At 43.5% G+C, this 20,100-nt stretch overlaps 1 protein-coding gene across 1 annotated transcript; it reads right to left on the bottom strand.

Annotated features, from left to right (window-relative positions):
* Positions 1 to 10,212: 10,212 nt before the first annotated feature.
* On the bottom strand, positions 10,213 to 19,914 carry LOC105907899 (lactase-phlorizin hydrolase-like). The gene is made up of 17 exons (XM_031560011.2): positions 18,964 to 19,914; positions 18,493 to 18,563; positions 18,176 to 18,259; positions 17,979 to 18,075; positions 17,268 to 17,349; positions 16,455 to 17,142; positions 15,534 to 16,182; positions 13,884 to 15,434; positions 13,509 to 13,777; positions 13,120 to 13,410; positions 12,684 to 12,882; positions 12,345 to 12,547; positions 12,123 to 12,229; positions 11,885 to 12,016; positions 11,478 to 11,701; positions 11,073 to 11,309; positions 10,213 to 10,904 (listed from the first exon to the last, which is right to left on the bottom strand). Exons 1-17 carry the CDS (start codon positions 19,598 to 19,600, stop codon positions 10,690 to 10,692), a joined length of 5,736 nt encoding a protein of 1,911 aa, XP_031415871.1. The 5' UTR covers positions 19,601 to 19,914; the 3' UTR covers positions 10,213 to 10,689.
* Between the last annotated feature and the right edge of the window lie 186 nt (positions 19,915 to 20,100).

Here is a 20,100-nt window from a genome sequence, read left to right as displayed (position 1 = left end):
TATTTGTCTGTGCGCTGCATGTGAAGTGAGGGGCTTGTAGTAACTTCACAGTAAAATCAAATTTTCATCATTTTTTCCAACAAGACCCTTGAGGGTTATGTTGAGTGTGAATTGATTCATTATTGATTCATCTGTTTTAAAAATAATCCAAAACCTGCAAATAATGTGATATAGTCACATGAACTTGAAATTGAAGTTGGTTTTCTTTACATTTGATGTGGAGTTGTTACAATCTGTATTACCTATTTGCAAATACAGTACAGTATTCATAATTATTACAGTAATAATCGTGCAGCTAAAATGTGGTCTAACATCTAGGCCAGTTTGTGCAGACATCCCTACAAGGAAGGCTGCAATCAAATCAATACCTCTGCTAACCACCACCACTATTACCACAACCACTGCTGATGTTAATACGGTTCAAATATCTGAAATCTTTAAGAAATGTGCCTGCATAATGCATACTCTCCTTACATAAGAGGTAAACTTAAGAGATGACAGTCTGCATGATACATCCACAGATCAAAATATACTTCCAATGTAAACAGGAAGAATTCAATCAGATCAAACAGTTCTAGCCACAGTAATACTGTCAGACAACTTATTTGATACTATGAAGCTGCTTAGAAAAACAACATCTTTTATATGACAGTCATCTGTAGCTATTATAATAACTGCAATATTAATATAAAAAAATATAGCTAACACTGTATATGGATAGTACGCCTTTATAGACAGTTTGTTGAAATTTAACAATAACCATACATTGTAGTTAACAGAGTTTCTAACAGAGAGTTTGTTTATGATCTAAGCATCTGTAGATAGTGACTATCTAACTACTTCTAAAAGATAAAATGACAATTCAGTTCTAGCCTTGGACCCTCCTAAGTCATATTTAGCTCAAGCTAGGGTTCACCGGGTTCAGAAACTAGAGTCCGTCTGCATGGCCTCTGAGTTCCATCAACCAATAATTCAATATTAGGGTGGACACACAATGGACATCATAAAACAGCTTGAAAACAATCAGTTCATCAGTCATAAGATAAGATAAGCTCATCCAGGCTTCAGTAATGTGGACTATTGTAATGGTCTCTTAACTTGACTTCCTAAAAAGACAATTAAACAGCTGCAGCTCATTCAGAATGCTGCTGCTAGAGTGTTATCCAGGACCGAGAGAACAGAGCACATTACTGCAGTTTTAAAATCTTCAAACTGGCTTCCAGTTACTTACAGAATAGATTGTAATGTACTGTTACTGGTTTATAAATCACTGAATTGTTTAGGCTCAGAATACATATCTGATATATTTGAAGAATATAAATCGAGTAAGGCTTTTAGATCCATGAACTCAGGTCAGCCAGAGTCAACACTAAACATGTTGAAGCAGCATTTAGCTGCTATGATGCATGCAACAGGAACAAACTGCCAAACTTAAAAAGTATGAACAACTCTACCTTTCAGAACCTCCTCAATTAATGTTTTCAAGAAAAATATTCATATAATTCATTATGAAATATATTTCCACAGACTCATATTGTAACTTTCGTCTCTCTCTATTTTTTATTTTTTAACTTACAAGTCTGTTGAGAAGTGATTCACATCCCTGCCTTGCAGATGATGTTAGTTGTATCAGTTGGGCTCCCAGAAAGCACTGCTTGTTTTGTGCTTTCTGGGGTGCGGAGGAGTCCATTGCTAGTTTCACAAATCACTTGTTGCTGTCACTTGACCTTGTTGCTGTCTGTTTAAATAACCATGACATACTTAGTAGGCTGTTAGTGAAGGCTAAATGGCTGATACAACATGTTCCATCTTAAACAGATGAATATTGACTGAAATACAAGGTTGCGGGAGTTTGAAAGAAATTCAGCTGCCACACCAGGCTTTTGCCTCGCCAGCACACACTTGCCTCCTCCTCGAAGTGAGGGTTTGTTCACATATATATAAGCCAACCACCAAGTTAATCCATGCACCCAAAGCCATATATTACAATACTTACAATTTTACGCACACAACACATATTATTAACATCCGCACATAACGAACTTATCATCAAACATCCCTCAAGATCATTCCCTTCTCCCTCCCCGTGGGAAATGCTGCTCCTTAGCGGCGCTCGCTTCCACATACGAGAAGCAGGATGGGAGTGATGTGTGAGAAAGTGTGAGTAACCGTATGTATGCTATGACTTATTCAGGGTTGTATACGGAAACAGGGAGTAAATGGGACATGACTTAGTGGCTACCGCACTACATGCCATGAATGGTAATCATAGCAAAAGGGATAAACTGTACCAATTGTGTTTTCTGTATACCGCGGGATAACCACGTTGCAGTCACGTTAGGAGTCAGCACCTGCACTGCGCCAACCTTCACTCGGTTAAAAATGTACATAGCAGCATGGAAAGGGTGGCTAGCGGATATACCAGGCATGTGTGTGTGCGCGAGCTCGTGAGTCAAGGTTTCTCTCCTGCTCTTGCGGGGCAGTGCGAGTCTCACTCCATTTTTGCGGGAGTGGGAAGCGATGAGAAGGGGGCATTTCACTTTCTCACAATGCAATATGGAATTTGAATTGGTCTTTGAAGGGAGATAAAATGTAATTATTTTACCCCATGGAAGAATCTTACTGAGATGGAATATTTTACACACGAGGAATGGGTTAAAAACTGGGTGTCAAAAACTTCTTTGCACGTAGGCTACTGGAGACAGTTATAAAGTTATAAAATGTAAAAGTTGTTCCTCAAAATGCTGACGTAGGGTTGAAAGATTTTACACATAGGCATGTGTGGAGAAAATGTATTTTGTTGTTGGACTATTTGTAATCTTTGTTATCCACTGTATATGTATGTGATGACATTAAAATATGTGGCAGATGAGTTCCATGTGTATCCACAAGATGGCAATAAATGAATCCCTTTAGAAAAAAGGGGTAATTTTAAAGGGAGAGTAGTAACAGTTGTCTTTTTCGCATTAAATTAGGTCAGGGGTTTTCAACCAGGGGTCCGTGGCCCCCTGGTGGTCCGCGACGGAATTGCAGGGGGTCCGCGACATGAGCCTATGTTGATTAGTTCACCATTGACTTTTTAGATTTTTATAAATATACCTGGGCCCGTCAACATATTTATGTCTGAATAGCCAAGTCGCATTGCCCAAAATACTGATGTAGACCCATATTCAGCGAAGAAATTACATTGTATTATAGGCAGAATATGTGTGCGGGGGGAGGGGGCGTGGCGGCGGTTACAAACATGAAAAAGAAGGGTACGGGACTGTAAAATGTTTTGGGAATCACTGGCACATCAGTGGGCCGCGGATTACTTTCTGGTCAGAATGGTGGTCCCTGGGACAAAACCAGTTGAAAACCCCTGAATTAGGTGATTTGTTTACTCAAAGTTAATTATAAATGTACATTATTGTTGATCTTTTGCTTTATATTTCTATTTGAAATGTGATATTTTGTCATGACATCAGTTCCTTTCTTCTGTAATTAATAGTTTAATTATAACAAAATCTCACACAATCATTTTATACATCTTACACTTTATTGACTGCAAAATCATAACTTACTAATATTTTTTGTTAATAATCAAACATCATTTTCATCAAATAAAGGAATCATTAATCTGATGAAAAAAAAATGTATTCAAAATGATTAGATTATTTAGATGGTTGTTGCTTGTAAATAAGTATGGTGGGGTGAGGTGGAGCAGAGTGTGGTAGTGGTGATGATCACTTAAAATGACCATAGAATTTTGCGCTCAAACATTAAGCAGTGCTTTACCTTTGAGTTCAGGTGAGATGCATTCATGAGGGCCCTTGGATGGGTCAGGGAAGCCATTGCAGGGGATGATAGTGGAATAGCACTTGGCAGATTCCTTAAGCGGGAGGGAACAGAACAGTTGGCAAAGAACAGGCCTCTCTGCTAAACCAGCTGCCCACTCAAGGTTGTCCAGTAGGGTCTAAGCTGTGTAGCCAAGTATGCTGAAAATGTAGCCGCATTGCAGAATCATACTGGTCCTCATCCTGATAGATACATTCAGACATTCAGCACATTGCATTTGTATTGCTTCTAGCAAGGGCCTTGATAATGTAACAGACATTCATTGCATTGTTAATGTAGTTCTCATAGTAGTAAAATCTTGGAGCATCATTCAGATTGATTTGACCTTGTTCTGAGATGCCATTCTCTCTGACATATGTGAAGGGGTCTCCATATTCTTGATTAAAGATCTTACTCAATCCAGTGGGTGCCATAATCCAGGACCGCCCAGTAACTGTACCCACCCATGAATGCATTATGTCAGTATGTTGGTAGTGTAAGCTCTCAGACTATTAGATCAGGATCTGGCTTCTGGCAGCTCTTCCCCTTAACCATGCAACTTGGTAACAAGAGAATCTTGTAATTGTGTCATGGAAATGATTTGTTAAACCACATTACAGAGGGATTAGTTACACCTAAATAATGAATGGAAAGTACTAGCATGACACTCACCTATCTGCATCTTAGATCTGAAGGCTTTTATCGAAGTTCTTGTGGAAAGCCAAGACTGAAGTGTACTAGTCCAGTTCAAAGAAATCCAAGTGCCATTTATTCTGTTTATCTCTTCAGGAGTGAATTCAGGAAGACTGCAAAGATACACCGTACGTCATGTGGACAGATAGTGCTCTGTGCTTGGTCATAAAACAAATAATAATAACAGAAGCTGTCTCTTATCTCTTGCAACACAATGGACTCAGAACATCATCAACTATGCGACAGGGAGGTGTCACACAGAGACTTGGGAACTTGCTAAGCTTCTTTCACGGATGATAGTTTTCATCACCTCATTGTAGTCACCTTTGAAGACGGGTTGAGCAAACCAGCTCATATAGAACTACAACAGGCAGAATTTTAAATACAGTATTACAGAGCTGAAACCTGATGTGAAATGACTCACTTTGTCTGCGGCAAAGGAGTTGAATTTCAGACAACTGCTGAACTGTTGACTTTCATCTTACCTAAAATAAGATGAGTTTTGTTAAAGGTAGAAGTTTAAACATTTACAGCTTTTAGATGCAAGGATTTATCGAGGCCATGTTTAAGATTATAATGAAATATATATTTTAGACACAGTATTTATATGATCAATATTCAGGGATTGTGCATCAGCCAATGACGTCAAAATAATCAGTTATCGGTAATAATATCTTTATCTATCTCTATCTCAGTTGTTCTGCAAGAAATGTTCCACCAATTTAAAAAGTCCATAAATATCTACAACTGCACACATACAGAGTAAACACTCATTAGTTAGTAGAGAAACATTAGGAGATGTTTTGTATAAAATATTGTGAAAAATAGACAAAGCATTTTATAATCCCTATTCTCTGCCATAAAGGCAGGCAGGCATACAATTAGTGTGAACAGGTAGATGGTAAAAACCTGCTAGGCTCTAGGCCTGCCGCACCTCCACCGGTGCCCTTTGGGCTAGCTGCGGGGTCGTCAGCCGGGGACCACCTTTCACAGATGTTTCGCCCCTTATCCCGGAACATCTCCTGGTGGCGGGGCAGTGAACAGGGACGTCTCCCAGTCACCCCCCGCAGCTAGCCTTTCTCAGGAGTTGCTCGCTCCCCATGCCTTGTCCCGCCTCCTTAACCAAAGCCAAAAACTTGCCTTCTCTGCTTCCTCAGACAGCTCTCTGGTGGCTTTGTGTAGCTCCTTGCCCCTCAGCCCTAGCTCTTTAAGTAGGCGAGTCATTGAGCTTCCCACAAACCCCCTCGTGCCAACCTCCACTGGAAAGAGTCGTGTACTCCAACCGCTCTCCCTGCACTCCGCAACCAGGTCAGAGTACTTTGCCCTCTTCCTTTCGTGGGCTCCCTCCATCCCCTCCTCCCATGGCACCGTCAGCTCCACAAGCAGCGCAGATCTCTCCGTCCTGGCCCACAGCACCACATCTGGCCTCAGTGTGGTGCTGCAGATCTCCCCTGGGAAGTGGAGCTGCCTGCCCAAGTCCACCTCCATTCTCCATTCCACTCCTGGCAACAAAAGGGTGGATGCTGGTCTCCTTCTGACAGTGTCCCCCTTTTCCCCTTCCCTAAGGAAATGGGTCCTCTGCTGGCTCCCCGGCTGCCTCCCAGCGCTTGCCTCTTGCCTTTTCCTCTCCACTACCTCTGCCAGTTTCCTCAGCACCTGATCGTGCCGCCATCCATACCTGCCCTGGGATAGCGCGGTCTTGCAACCTGACAGAGTGTGTTGTAGGGAAGCATTGATGGTCCCACAGAGGTCACAGGCCTGCTCCGTGCCCAGCCACTGCTGGAGGTTTCGGGGGGAGGGCAGAGTGTCGTAGGTTGCCCTGATGAGGAAACTGAGTCGAGCCTGTGGCAGTTTCCAGAAGTCTGCCCAGCTCACCACCCGACCCGCAACCCCCTCCCACGTCGTCCAGCGTCCCTGCTGCCCCTGCGCCACTGCCTTGACCCTGTACTCGTCCTCTGCCATCTTTGTCACCTCCGAGACAACAAGATCCTTCCTCTCCTTCCTGCTAGCTCTGGACCACAGAATAGGCGGATCTCCCCACCCAAGGCCAGCGCGCCCTGTCTGGACTCTGCCCACCATCTCCTGGTGCTGCAACCTGCCCACTGCCTTCTGCACCTCCTCCTCGGCCCTCCACTTCCTCCCAGTCAACACCCGGGCTTCCATGTCCCTCACGGTCTCATCTGTAGATTCCCTCAGCTCCATCACCAGCCTTGCCTTCTCCTGCCTGTAACCTATGGTGATAGATTTCAGGGGAAGCTGAAGTGTGTTCTTTCCATACAGGCTGGCCGATGAGTGGCCCCTTGGGAGTCCTAGCCATTTGCGGATGAACGAGCTGGTCTTTGCATCCATCTTGCTCACGGCTGACGAGGTGACTTCGCACAGCTTCAGCGGCCACATTACCCTTGGGTACAGTGTGAAATTGAAACACCACACCTTGTACTTTCCAGGTAACTGGCTTGAGTCGATTTTGGCCAGGCCTGCTGAGAGCTGCTGCAAGGTGGTCTTTCCTATTTCCTTGTCTGAGAGGCTGGCTGTATATTGCCTCCCAAGACTTCGGATGGGCTGGTCTGCAATGCGTGGGATGTTTTCTCCGCCGATTATAAAGGTGACCCTGTCATTCAGTACCCCTTTCCGCAAGGAAAGGCTCCTTGACTTTTTTGCCTTGAACTTCATCCTGGCCCAAATGATCAACTCATCCAGCCTCTTCATGAGCCTGGACGTGCATGGAGCAGTTTGGAGCAAGCATGTGATGTCATCCATGTAACTCCTTAGTGGGGGAGCTTCCGTCCAGTAGGCAGACGGGCTCCTCCCACCACCTGTCTTGCTCCAATCAAGATCACTTCAAAAGCTGTGATGAAGAGGATGGGGGAGATAGAGCATCCCATCGCGATCCCCACTTCCAGCTGTTGCCAGATGGTGGTGGAATTTGGCAACATGAAGCACATGCTCTGTGGGATGTAAAAGAAGTCCAGGGCAAATGCTATGAGGTTGTGTGGCACTGACCCATATGCGTTGGCTAAATCTAGCCAAACCACATGCAGGTCTTTCTTCTCCCTCTTGGCAATCTGGATCTGCTCCCAGATCATGGTGGCATGTTCCACACACCCCGGGAAACCTGGAATCCCGGCCTTCTGGCAGCTGGTGTCAATATAGCCATTCTCCATCAGGTAGGAAGTCATTCTTCTTGCCATGACTGAGAAGAAGATCTTCCCCTCAACATTCAGCAGGGCTATGCTCCTGAACTGTTCGATGGTCTTGGAGTTCTGTTCTTTAGGGATGAAAACTGCCACTGCCCTCTGCCACTGTGATGGAATGGTCTGCTTGGTCCAAGCTGTTTTCATCAGGGTCCATAGAAGCTTCAGCACACTTGGGCAGTTTTTATACAGCTTGTATGGTATCCCATTTGGCCCTGGAGCAGATGCCGATCTTGCCCGCCAAACTACCCGCTTGATCTCACAGAGCTTGGGTGGTGAAGCATCAAAAAGCACTGATGGTTCTCCCGGCTTTGGCACATAGCCTGGTGGGCCCAGGGGCTCATTCCTTGCGGGATCGCTATATTGACCATGGATGTGATCCTCCAGATCTTCCTTGGAGATCTCAAGCGATCCACTGGTCTTCTCCTCAAGGAGTCCTCGTGCAAAGCGAAAGGGGTTCTTAAAGAAGTTTGCCCTCTCCTTTTCCTTCCTCTTCCTTCGCCGCCTAATGCGCTCTGCCCTCCTCAGGTTGGCCAGCCTCCTTCTGATGTCATCCCAAAGGGCTTTCAGACCCTCTCTTTCTGATTCCTCCGCTTTCCTCCAGCGTCTGCGAAGCTGTCTTCTGCCTGCTACTAGGTCGTCAATCTCCTTTTCCCTTCTTCCCTTAGATTTTTCGGCTGCTTTCCTGCCCGTCACCTTGCCATACCTGCCGCTACACTCCTCGTAGAGAATCTCTCCAAACAGGTTAAGCTTGGCCTCCACTGTCCCACGCAGTGCCTTCTGCAGCAGATCACTGAGTGACTCATCCAGCCTCTTCCACTCCACCGTCTCGCTGGCCTTTGGCCATTTGATCTTCCTTCTCGGCTCGTTCAGACTTTTGGCCTTTTGGCTTGACTCGGTCCTTGGGTTGCTCGGGGGTGGTTCAGGGGTCACCTCCTGGGGGTCATCCGCATCCCTCGTCTCCCTCTCTCCTGCCTCTGCAACATTGGGCCCGATGGCACTGTGGTTTTTTACCCGGCCTTGGATCCCACTTGTCTGACCTGCCTGAGCAGCGCAAGTTTGCTTCTGGCTCCTGCCTGCACACTTCATCTTCCCCATGTGGATGTGCAGCCCCCTGAGTGTTGTTACCTTCTCCCATCCGCACCCGCACTTCCTAAGAGTCCTCACATCATTGGTCTTTGTCCTTGCATTCGTTACCGGTGTATCCGTCCTGGTTTAACACATGTGATAAATAAACTTCAAATACACGTGTCATTGTGTTTATTGCCTTTACCTGATAAACAAGCGCAATGTCACTGGTTGAAGGTCATGTGATTAGATTGTACTTTTTGCTTTACAGAGACATATTTTATACTGTCTGTGAAGTCTATTTTAGGAAAACATGATATTGGTTTAGTAGTTTTTGACATTACTCTGGAGGATAGGACAGCAAAGACATTAGCATCAATACATAAATGTGCAGTTGTGTAAACGGGTTAAAATTAAACATTATAAATGCGTACAGAGCCTCATTCAAGGACAAAACCCCTTTGTTTATTTAAAGTTCCCCGGGATCCCATGAGAAGTATTTATAAACAGAACAAGTATTCAGTATCACACTGCAGAATTAAGGTGCACATGAGACACCCAATTGAGAAGGGTCCAGAAGGGTTCTGTAGCACCTCACGGTGTCCTGATGGGGCTGGATGGCTGTGGGGAGGATGTGAGACCAGGACCAGGAGAGGCCTTTAAGTCTGTCACACCCCCGGCTCTAAAGGTACTGGAAGTGGTCAATGATCTGTGAGGGCAGATAGATGGCTGCAAAGACATCTCTTTCTAGAAGTCCTGAAACCAAAGAATGACTGACGGCATGACTCAAGTTTTTCTAAAAAGCTTTCTGTCAATAGGCCTGCAAGAAGCATGAATTCATTCTGGTTTCAAGCCTCATCACTGTCACCACCAAAACACAGCAACAGAGTGAAGATCCCTCTGTGTCCTCATGTGCATGTTGTGTGAATAGTATCAACATTGTCCAGTCAACACTCAACAGACAATGTATAGCTATGCACAACATAGCTTGCACTCCACAAGCCCTGTGTTGCATAATCATGAATTAGCATCCCATTGCACTGTACTTTATTGCACTGAGGTTGATAATGGTCAAAAAATGACAAAGACTCTGGACTCATTACGTTCCAATTACTTTCAGCCTGGTCACTCCTGATAAAAATCCAAATTCTGTACAGAGGTCATGGCTGTACACCATTGCAGAAAGACAAGCTCCCACTCTTAAGCAGCCATAAACCCTGTCCTTGTTTTCAAACCCATGACATGATTTATTTAAGAATATAATCTTTGTCACAACAATTTTTGTTGTGTGGGGCGTACAACATGCAATCAAGCTTTAAGAAATATCCCTGTCTTAGCACATCATAGTGGCTGGCAACAACAGGCAACAACAGGCAACAAGATACATGCTTCTCTTTTTTATGTGTGGCTTATAGTATGCACTCAAACAAAAACACAGAAGTTCACATTCAAACCTTTATTGCCACATGCCATATAACATCAAACACATGTTATCACTACAGTAGAGTAGTTATAAGCAGTGACTTAGCTGTGTAATTCTACCAACAGAAAAATGCTACTATGCAACATTTTCAGTAACATATTTACTGGCATGTATTTTTTAGATATTCAGAATTCAAAGGATAAAAACATTATCAGATTTTGTTACCAATAATAGCTATAATAAAATATGCAATAATTGAACAGCAGTTAGTTCTTTCCACAGCTTTGCCATTAAAAATACATAAAACTGAATTTTCAGAAATAAGCTTTTTTGTATTGCCCTAAACCAAATCAATTGAAAATTGTTAACATGCACACTTGTCCTTGCCTGATAAAACAAACAATATAAAACTACTCTGTACAAATAATGAAAATGAAATTAAATGAAATTAAATAATATAGAAGTATCGTAAATACACTTGTACAGCATATCGACTCAGAATTGGTTCTTCAGGCTGATGTTTTCACCTGAAGGATGTTTTGATCTCCTGGTAGCCTTGAGGCACCGATAGGTCATCAGAGCAGCCACTGCAGTACCGATGATGGAGAGGCTGAAGAGGATGTTCAGAGCCAGCTCTGCATCAGATAGAGACACCTCCATGCCCAGAAACGTCACCACTGAAGAAGGGGAGGTGGTAGGTGCACTCGTTCCTATGGGGGCAGGAAAACAAATCAATTGATGATGATCACACAATGGATCTTAACTGGAAGGGGAGGCATCATGGTTCCTGAGGTGGCAAGGAGGTTATGGACAAAGAGTAACCTACTTTCCATCCAACTATTTGGTATTGTGTGTTTCTTGTGTCCATGATATTTTACCTTCTGGGTCAGGGCCTAGGCAAGGGTGAGGGCCCTGAGATGGGTCAGGGAAGCCATTGCAGGTGATGATGGTTCCATAGTGCTTCACAGACTCCTTGGGCAGCCGGGGCAGGGAGGCATCGGATCGGTTCACATAGAACAGGCCAAACTTCTCTGAAAAGCCAGTGGCCCACTCCAGGTTGTCCATAAGAGACCAGGCAGTGTAGCCATTGATGTTAACCCCGTCAATCAAGTAAGCTGAAAAAGAACAGTTACTTTGTCAGGTTTTCTCCTTAGGACCCCCTTATCACCCCCATCTTACTTTTTTTAAGCAAATTCTTTAAGCAAATTTAAGCTTGTTTAAATGTCTCATTGTCAATATAAAGTCACACAAATTTGAAATGGTTAGTATGAATGTGTCCTAACCTTTCAGTGCTTGATTGATATAATTTTCATAGTAATGGCTTCTGTGGGCATCGTTAAGGTTCACTGGGCCGCGTTCAGAGATGCCATTCTCTGTGATGATAATGAGAGGGTCCCCATACTCCTCCTTGATAAAGTTCAAAATTTTCCTGAATCCAGGTGGAGTAACCTTCAGCCAGCTAGAGCCAGAGTCCAACCATGACCGGTCTGCGATAGTCCCAGCCCCTCTAGAGAAGCATACAAATAGTGTGAATGACTTTTCCGTTAACCATGCCTTTCAGTTCATTATACTACAGATAGTGTGAATGACTTTTCCGTTAACCATGTCTTTCAGTTAACTATACTACTGAATACTGAACTGAAACTAACTGTGCTGAAACTGATGAACAGAGTGCAAGGTGAAGGCTCACCTGTCTGCATCATAGTGCTGAAGACCCTTGTAGTCCACTTTGAAAGCCAGGACAGTTGTATAGTGGTTGAATCCAAAATAATCATAGGTACCTTTAACTCTTTTGACTTCGTCAGGAGTGAACTCTGGGAGTCTATAAAATGATATTTAGGTAACATAACAATAAGCATTAATGTGTTTAGCGTTTCACACTGGAAGTCAAAATTTCACCTAAAATGTAGTTTTAATAATGGTCAAACCTTGATTTGGGAAGGCCAGCAGCTAAACTCCTCTCTCGAATGATGGATTTCATGACATCACTATAGTCTCCGTTGAACACAGGATGAGCAAACCAGCCAATATAAAACTAAAAGGGTGAAAACAGCAGGAGGACATCTTTTTATATATTTTTTTAATCGTCAAGCTTATTGTGTGTCCTGTGTGTTTTCAGTCCTGGAGTGACACCTGGCACCCAACCTCACCTGGACCACACGTCTGGCTGCATCGATGTCCTCCTGCTTGTAAGGGTTGCGGGGCTCAGCCCAGTCAGAGTTGATGGTGATGGAGATGATGCCACCCTGTTTAGCACGGTACTTATCATTGTAGAGATGCCAGGCTTCAGCATGGGCCTTCAGGAGGTTATGGCCCACAATATATGGTAGGGTGCCTGGCCTAAAGCTTATGCCTATAAGGAGAAAAGACACCTTATTAATTACCCCACATACAGTACAGACTTCATCAGCAGAGGTAATTCTCAACAAACTTTTGCTCTTTATAATCATATTGATATAGTATTTGTATATCTTTGAATAGTATCATACCCGGAGCAGCACTCCCGTATCCATGACCAATATTGGCCACATTGTAAGGCTCATTAATGGTGATCCAAAATTTGACTTTATCTCCTAAGCTGTCAAAAATGACATCAGCATACTCTTTGAACCGTTGCACTACAGTGTCATTCTCCCAGCCACCCTTGTCCTGCAGTGCCTGGGGCAGATCCCAGTGGTACAGCGTCACCTGTGGCATTAACACATTTATTCAATAGTGTTGTCTCATTTATGTCGAAACGTTATGCAGCAACAGCAAAACTACCCCCCCCCCCCCCCCCCATGTAAATGTAGGAAAGAATTGTGGTTGAAAGCAAAGACTTTCATTCTAAATTATGATACCATCCTTCAAAATTGAAATCATTTGTTTTTATATAAATATAGGTGTTCTGATTATCATTGAAAATAAAATGCAAAGTTGTTAGACCTGGGGCTTAATGTTAGCAGCCAGCAGGGCATCCACCAGACGGTGATAGTAGTCAAGTCCGGGCTTGTTGATGAAACTGGTGGTCCCATCAGGCAGAACCCTGGGCCATGAGATGGAGAACCTGTAATGGTTCACTTTCAGGCTTTTAAGCATGTCTACGTCTTCTGCAATCTTGTTGTAGCTATCGCAGGCAATATCCCCAGTGTCATCATCCCCCACCCTCAGTGGTGTATGAGCAAATCGGTCCCAGATGCTTAGACCCTTCCCATCTGACCTCCAGCCACCTTCAATCTACCAAGGAAAGAGACAATGTTTTCTCGGGCAAGTATTCCAATCATACAAATATGCACAACAAGACATAAGACAACAAGACAAGAAGCCTCAGTCACCTGATATGATGCTGTTGCCGTGCTCCAGGCAAAGCCTTCACGGAAATGACCATAGATCAGTTTCTCCTCATCGGGTAGGGGGAAGCCATTCTCTTTGATGATCTGGTAATAGTAGTGAGCAGATCGCTTTGGCGTCCTTGGACGGAAGGGTTGTTCGAAGTCAACATGATGAAGTCCGAAACCCACTCTATAGCCATTCAGCCACTCAAAAGAATCCATGAGTGAAAAGGCCGAGTATCCTTTAACTTTCACTCCGTCCAGGTTGTGTGCTGAAAACCCCCCACATCAAAAGCATACATTCACACTAGTGCAACTAACTCAATTTAAGACAAAATGTGCATTTAATGAAAAATACTATTAAGTTAATGGTTGTACCTTTCAGGGCTTCATCTATATACGTCTTGTAGAAGAATATTCTGTCTGTGTCATCATCTGTGGTGCTAGAGTCTGTAGCCACTCCATTTTCGGTGATGTAAATATCAGGGTTGCCGTACTCCTCCTTTATCCAGTTGAGAAGTCTTCTTAGTCCAAACGCTACAGCCTTCTGCTCTTTCAGAGCGGTTGGCTGAGAATCCTCCTCTTCTGCCTTGCCCAGGTCCTGGTCAGTTTCATATGATGGAGGAGACAGTCTGGTTGTCACATGACGAACCACTTTTGTAGTATAAGCATTGATGCTGAAATAATCAGCAGTCCCTTGTATGTATGCCTTGTCTTGATCAGTGAAAGTTGGTAGTCTGGACATTGCTAGACCCTGAAGGTCACTCTTGTTGCCAACTTGCCACTTCATGGCATCAGGATAATCACCATTTCTAAAGATGGGATGGGCGAACCAGCCCAGTTGGAACTGGAGAGCACGGTCAGCAGCAGCTATCTCTCGAGGTACGTTGGGGTCTTTTGGCTCAACCCAATCAGCATTCAAGCTAATAGACACCAGTCCTCCTTGGGTTTCCCTGTATTTGTCACTATAGGTGTGATATACTTTCGCGTGGGCTTTAAGGAGATTGTGTGCAATTCTGTAAGGGGCATCTCTTGGACTTTTAACATTGGGAGGAACCTGACCCAGTCCATAACCAGACCATGCAATAGTATAAGGTTGGTTGAATGTGATCCAGAACTTGACTCTATCCCCAAAGGTGGAAAAGCAGAAGTCACAAAAGTCGTTGAACATGTCAATCATGTTGACATTGTCCCATCCACCAATCTCCTGTAGAGCCTGAGGAAGGTCCCAGTGGTAGAGAGTCACCATTGGACTGATGTTATGGGTAAGGAGACCATTGATGAGCCTGTTATAATAGTCTACTCCCTTCTGATTCACAGAGGTATCGCTACCATTTGGAAATATTCTTGACCAAGACAAAGAAAATCTATATGACTTCACTCTCAGAGCCCTTAGCATGTAGAGATCCTCTTCCACCTTATTGTAACTGTCACACGCAATATCACCGGTGTCGTTGTTTGGGATGCTCCCAGGCTTTTGAGTGAATGTATCCCACACGCTTGGTCCTTTTCCATCCGTGTTCCACGCACCTTCGATCTGATAGGCTGAAGATGAGATGCCCCACTGGAATCCATCGGGGAAGGTTCCGTAGTGGTAAAGTTTCCTTTGGAACTTTGTTTGATGTGAAAAGTTTTCCCAAACCACTTTGGATCTGGAGGGGACCTCTGATGGGGACAGACTTGGGCGCTTTGTTGTCATTGACTTTGGAAAATATGATACTGATCTTGACTGAAGATTTTCAAAGCCGTTCATTTCAACTACTTGGGAGTAGAAGTATGCAGATGCTTTGGGGGTTCGGGGTCTGTTCATGTCTTCAAAGTTAACATAATGCAAGCCAAACCTTTGGCTATAGCCTTGTGGACCCTCAAAACCGTCCATTAGTGACTGAACAGTGTACCTCTGCACGTCGACTCCATCAACAATGATAGCTGAATAGAAAAATTGTTTTAGTGCTCAGTACAAAAAACAATACTTTATTTTTTATCTACAAGTTTATGGAATGGAGTAAACAAATCTATCATGCTTACCTTTCATTGCCTCATTTATATAACTCTTCAGGAAGTTTACGCGTTCGGTGTCATTGAAGTATTCACCATTGTAATAGGTTGGCATCCCATTTCCAGTAATGTATATCGGCACTTTGGTGACAGATGTGTACTGTAATGAGATGTAGTTGAGCAGACGGCGAAGTCCCCACGGCACTGGGTGAATCCAGTCGGAGTCTATGGTTGGCCAGTTGGGGTCAACATGAGACTGGAAGTCTCCAACACCATGAGGTCCTGGAACACAGCTTCCCCTACTCTCATTTATAAGGCGGGAGGTGTAATGGTTGAGCCCAAAGAAATCAGCAGTTCCTTTGATCCGCTGTCTCTCAGCTTCTGTGAACACAGGGAGTCTCGCTACCTCAGCAGGCTGACATTCTTGCCTTTTCTGCTCAATCTGACTCTTGAGTTTAGCTGGATAGTCTCCATCCACAAATATGGGGTGTGCAAACCAGCCCAGCATGAAGTTCATGTAGCGCTCAGCTGCCTCAAGGTCCTGAGGACTGGAGGCGTTCAGAGGTTCTGCCCAGTCTGAGTTCAGAGCAATGCCTACTCTCCCACCCTGCTGCTTCCTGTACTTATCACTGTAGACATGCCAGGCCTCAGCATGGGATTTAAGGATGTTGTGGGTCACCTACAAGGAGACAAACATTTCATTATGCACTGTAATGTACACTCCTTAATCAAGGTGCTCTCCTTATTAAAGGTAAAGTCGTCGAAAAGGTTATTGATTTCAGATCAACAGCCAATCATATACAGCCCTCCCTTCCGTGCTCCTGTTTGAGCCTCTTTGTTTCCCAACACACTAAGAAGAGAAGGAGAGAATTTTGCTGAATTCGACAAACCATGTGATGGATTATAATCGAGAATTGTACCTTTAAAGCAGAAACTGTTTTAGTTGTTTACCTGATAAGATGCAACAACTGGGTCCTTGACTCCTGGTGCATGCTCACCAGTGCCATACCCAGAGTGGCTCACAACCCAAGGACTGCTGAAGGTGTTCCAGGTCTTTACTCTGTCTCCAAATCTGGAGAAGCAGAAGTCAGCAAAGTCTTTGAATGCCTCCACAATGGTGGGATTTGTCCAGCCTCCATTGTCCTGTAAGGCCTGAGGAAGGTCCCAGTGATAAAGGGTGACAACAGGCTCTATGCCTGACTGGAGGAGAGTGTTGATCAGTTTGTCATAATAAAGGGCTCCTTTCTCTGACAGGCTCCCCCTGTGGCCAGTAGGGAAGATTCGGGCCCAAGAGATAGAAAACTGATAGGTGTTGGTGAGAAGACCTCTGAGCAGGTACACATCATAGTCCACCTTGTTGTAGCTGTCACAAGCCAAATCAGCGGTCTGGTTATCAAACACATGGCCCTGGTGTCCAAAACGGTCCCATATTGTCTCCCCTTTGCCATGTTCAGACCAGCCCCCCTCCACTTTAAAAGACTCACTGGAGACGGCCCACTGAAAGCCCTCAGGAAATGATCCAATCAGGAAGTCATCACGCTCAGAAGGAGACTGAGCGCTAAAGCTCTGCCACACTTCCTCATACTTGGATGACATTGTTTTCCTCTCAGACTTATCGCCTGTTGAAGCTTCATTGTGGCTAAAATGTCAGTAGAATGAGTAATGAATAAAAGATACCAAATTGTAAGGTTAGTACACTGAATGAAAATAACACTCCTGATTTAGTTGGTATGGTGTCATTTTCTTTTGTTTTACTTTTTTCACCTTATTAGCCGGTCCTCTTCTAATGTTCCAAATAAGTTAGTGATGTCACAGCCCTGGATTGGTGAATCTCTGTTCTGCAAAGCTTAAAACATGACAACATAGATAATGTATGCACCCTCCACTATAGTTGTAGCATTACACCAGTTCATGGAATCGCTACCAGATCGGAAACATTAAAGTTACTCTTTATCACCATCTGTTATCTCAGTCTAAATCTATATGATTGTGATCATGTATCATGTGCCTATTATAAAGCAATAAAATTATTTGATTTTCAATGAAGCAACATGATTGCTGTGTGACCCAACAAGCTGAGATACATTTTCAAAATCTAGGTATAGGCTAGCCAAATTCCTCATGGCTGTGAATGAATTGCATGTTATTGCAAAAATTAGGCTAATAACTTCTGTCTGGAATAGTATGTTCAGCGTACAGAATATTGAAATATTTTGTGAATTACGTTGTGAAATCAAATTGTTACTCAAAATCAATGACACAAAAAACAAACAACATTTGAGGGCAACCAGATCAGAAAGTTCAACTTACTGAGAGGAAAACTCTACCCTTTCACTATCTCGCTCTATCTCTATCTCACTATCATCTCTGTTCATTCACTTTACTCAGAACTCTGTAATCTTTTGTTTTCGTGTGTTATCTTGCTGAACTCTCTCCTCTATACAGGTGAATAGGGATGGTGCAAAGGGGTCATACCTCCCAACACACTGATCAGAGGCTGGAACTCTTCTTCTTTTGAGCACTGCCTGATGTCTAGGTCGTATATTAGGACCGGCTGGCCTCCAGTGGCCATCTGAAACAATGGAACAGTGGACTGTACCTTGTTTTCATTATGAATAAATGCAAGACATGTTATTTGTCAACATCTAAATTTAGATACAATAGTAAGTTACCTGTATATCTGTCAGCTTTTCTAACAGACTTGATTTAGTGGTACAGTCATATTCAGCACATACCGACAGAAAATCCATGGAAACCTGAGGAAAACATTTTTTAATGACAATATTCTCAAATATGTCAGCCATGTCACATGTCAATGTCACAGTGTTAGGCATTTTTTGACACATCTTTTTTCATTAGCCAGGATCATTATATCACAGTGAAAAACATATTCCTAAGTGCCAGCTAAATAGTTTGATAGGTTTGACAGAAGCTTCAACTATGTATGACATCGTACACATGACAGATCTCTGCAGAACATTGATCATACCATGGATATAGTGTTGCGTGGAAAAACAGCACCAAAGTCATTGGCCTTCAAGCCCAGGGAAACTTGACCACCTGATGAAGGCAAAGTATGATTGCTGTATATGGTTGAATTGTATACGTTTCTAGGCACCTTTTGAACTATATGAATCCGAGACAAAGACCTTTGGGTGAACCCCTTAATCCAATGTTAGTCTAACTAACTATAAAGAGAATGGAGTAATAGACAATTCAATTATACATGGAAATCTTTATACTTGAAAATTGCATTGAATTCAGGCAGAATTGTATTACAAAAATACAAAAACAAGTCTACAGAAGTGTCAAGAAAGACATGGAATGAATTATGATACATTATTAGACAAATATATAATAAGGCTAATCTCTTTCAGTATTTAGCTAAGCACCAAGAGTGATTATTAGAGAGGATACCTGAGTAACACAGATGATAAAACACATGCATTCATATTTTTACCTTTCTCACTGAACATGTTGTGGTAGAGCTGGTACACACTGGTATGAGCTTGTAGGACATTTCGGACGGATCTATCTCCCTTCAACTCGTCAATTTGACTGAATGTGATCCAGGACTTGACCAGATTTCCAAACTGTGAGAACACAAATTCTGCATAACGCTCAAAGACCTCTGGCAGCTCAGGACTCTCCCAGTCCCCAAGTGTGGTTCTGAGGCCCTCTGGTACAGTTGAGCGGTGTAGGACCACCAGAGGCTGCAGGCCTGATTCAGTCAGCTGCTCCAGAAGGGTCCTGTAGCACATCACGGTGTCCTGATGGGGCTGGCTGGGGTCTCCTGTGGGGAGGATGTGAGACCAGGAGAGAGGCACCTTAAAGTGTGTCACCCCCCGGCTATGAAGATACTCGAAGTGGTCAATAATCTGCGAGGGTAGCGTGTGACTGCAGTCAAAGATATGATCTCTTTCCAAAACTCCTGAAACCCAAGATTGACTGGCTGCATGATTTGTGCTAAGGTCCTTCAGAAGGTTGTTTGTCAAAGGCCCTGCGAGAAGCATGAACTCATTTTGGTTTTCCGTTTCACTGCTACAATCCCAAAAACTCAGTATGCCCAAAAACAGGATCCTTAGCAGCATCTTCATTTTCACACAGCAAGAATGAAGACCCACAGCTCTCACACACAATTTATAGCCATAATTTGCAGACACATGTGAAGTGATAATGAAATGACCATGCAATATAACCTGCGGTTACAACTAATGTTTTACTGCACCTTGCGTAGACTCTGCCCTCAGATAGAGACACTAATTACAGGAGATATGCTGATTCAATTATCCAACATAGACGGCATGGCAACTACATGATCACAGCATGATGACTTACAATTAAGTCCTCAAAAAGTGAATCGCTTCAATGAAAAGGGAAAATCTCAGTCCATTGAGCCAGTGGATTGGTTAATTTGCTTTGTGTTTTTTATAGCCCAGTGAATCTGCCCAGGTCATCCCCTTGGTGATAAGCTAGATAAAGTTTAACAAAAGGCACATCACTTTGTCAAAGCCGCCAAATATTCAGATGTGAAAAAAATTACACTAGTCCGAGTTCAAAAGTGTTTTTTTATTTCTTGAAACCGCACAAAAAAATA

This window comes from Clupea harengus, chromosome 2 (assembly GCF_900700415.2).
Source record: "Clupea harengus chromosome 2, Ch_v2.0.2, whole genome shotgun sequence".
NCBI classification, from domain to species: Eukaryota; Metazoa; Chordata; class Actinopteri; order Clupeiformes; family Clupeidae; genus Clupea; species Clupea harengus.
Note: the sequence above shows the minus strand (reverse complement) of the source record. Positions and strands in the feature narration are given on the sequence as shown.

Excerpts from the sequence above, each read along its gene's own strand:
- LOC105907899 (XM_031560011.2), bottom strand. The coding sequence starts at position 19,600 with ATGAAGATGCTGCTAAGGATCCTGTTTTTGGGCATACTGAGTTTTTGG. Across the intron at positions 17,143-17,267 it reads GAAGAGGACCGGCTAATAAG|CCACAATGAAGCTTCAACAG; the intron begins GTGAAAAAAGTA and ends CTGACATTTTAG. Across the intron at positions 12,017-12,122 it reads GCTGGCCTTCCCAAATCAAG|ACTCCCAGAGTTCACTCCTG; the intron begins GTTTGACCATTA and ends ATCATTTTATAG.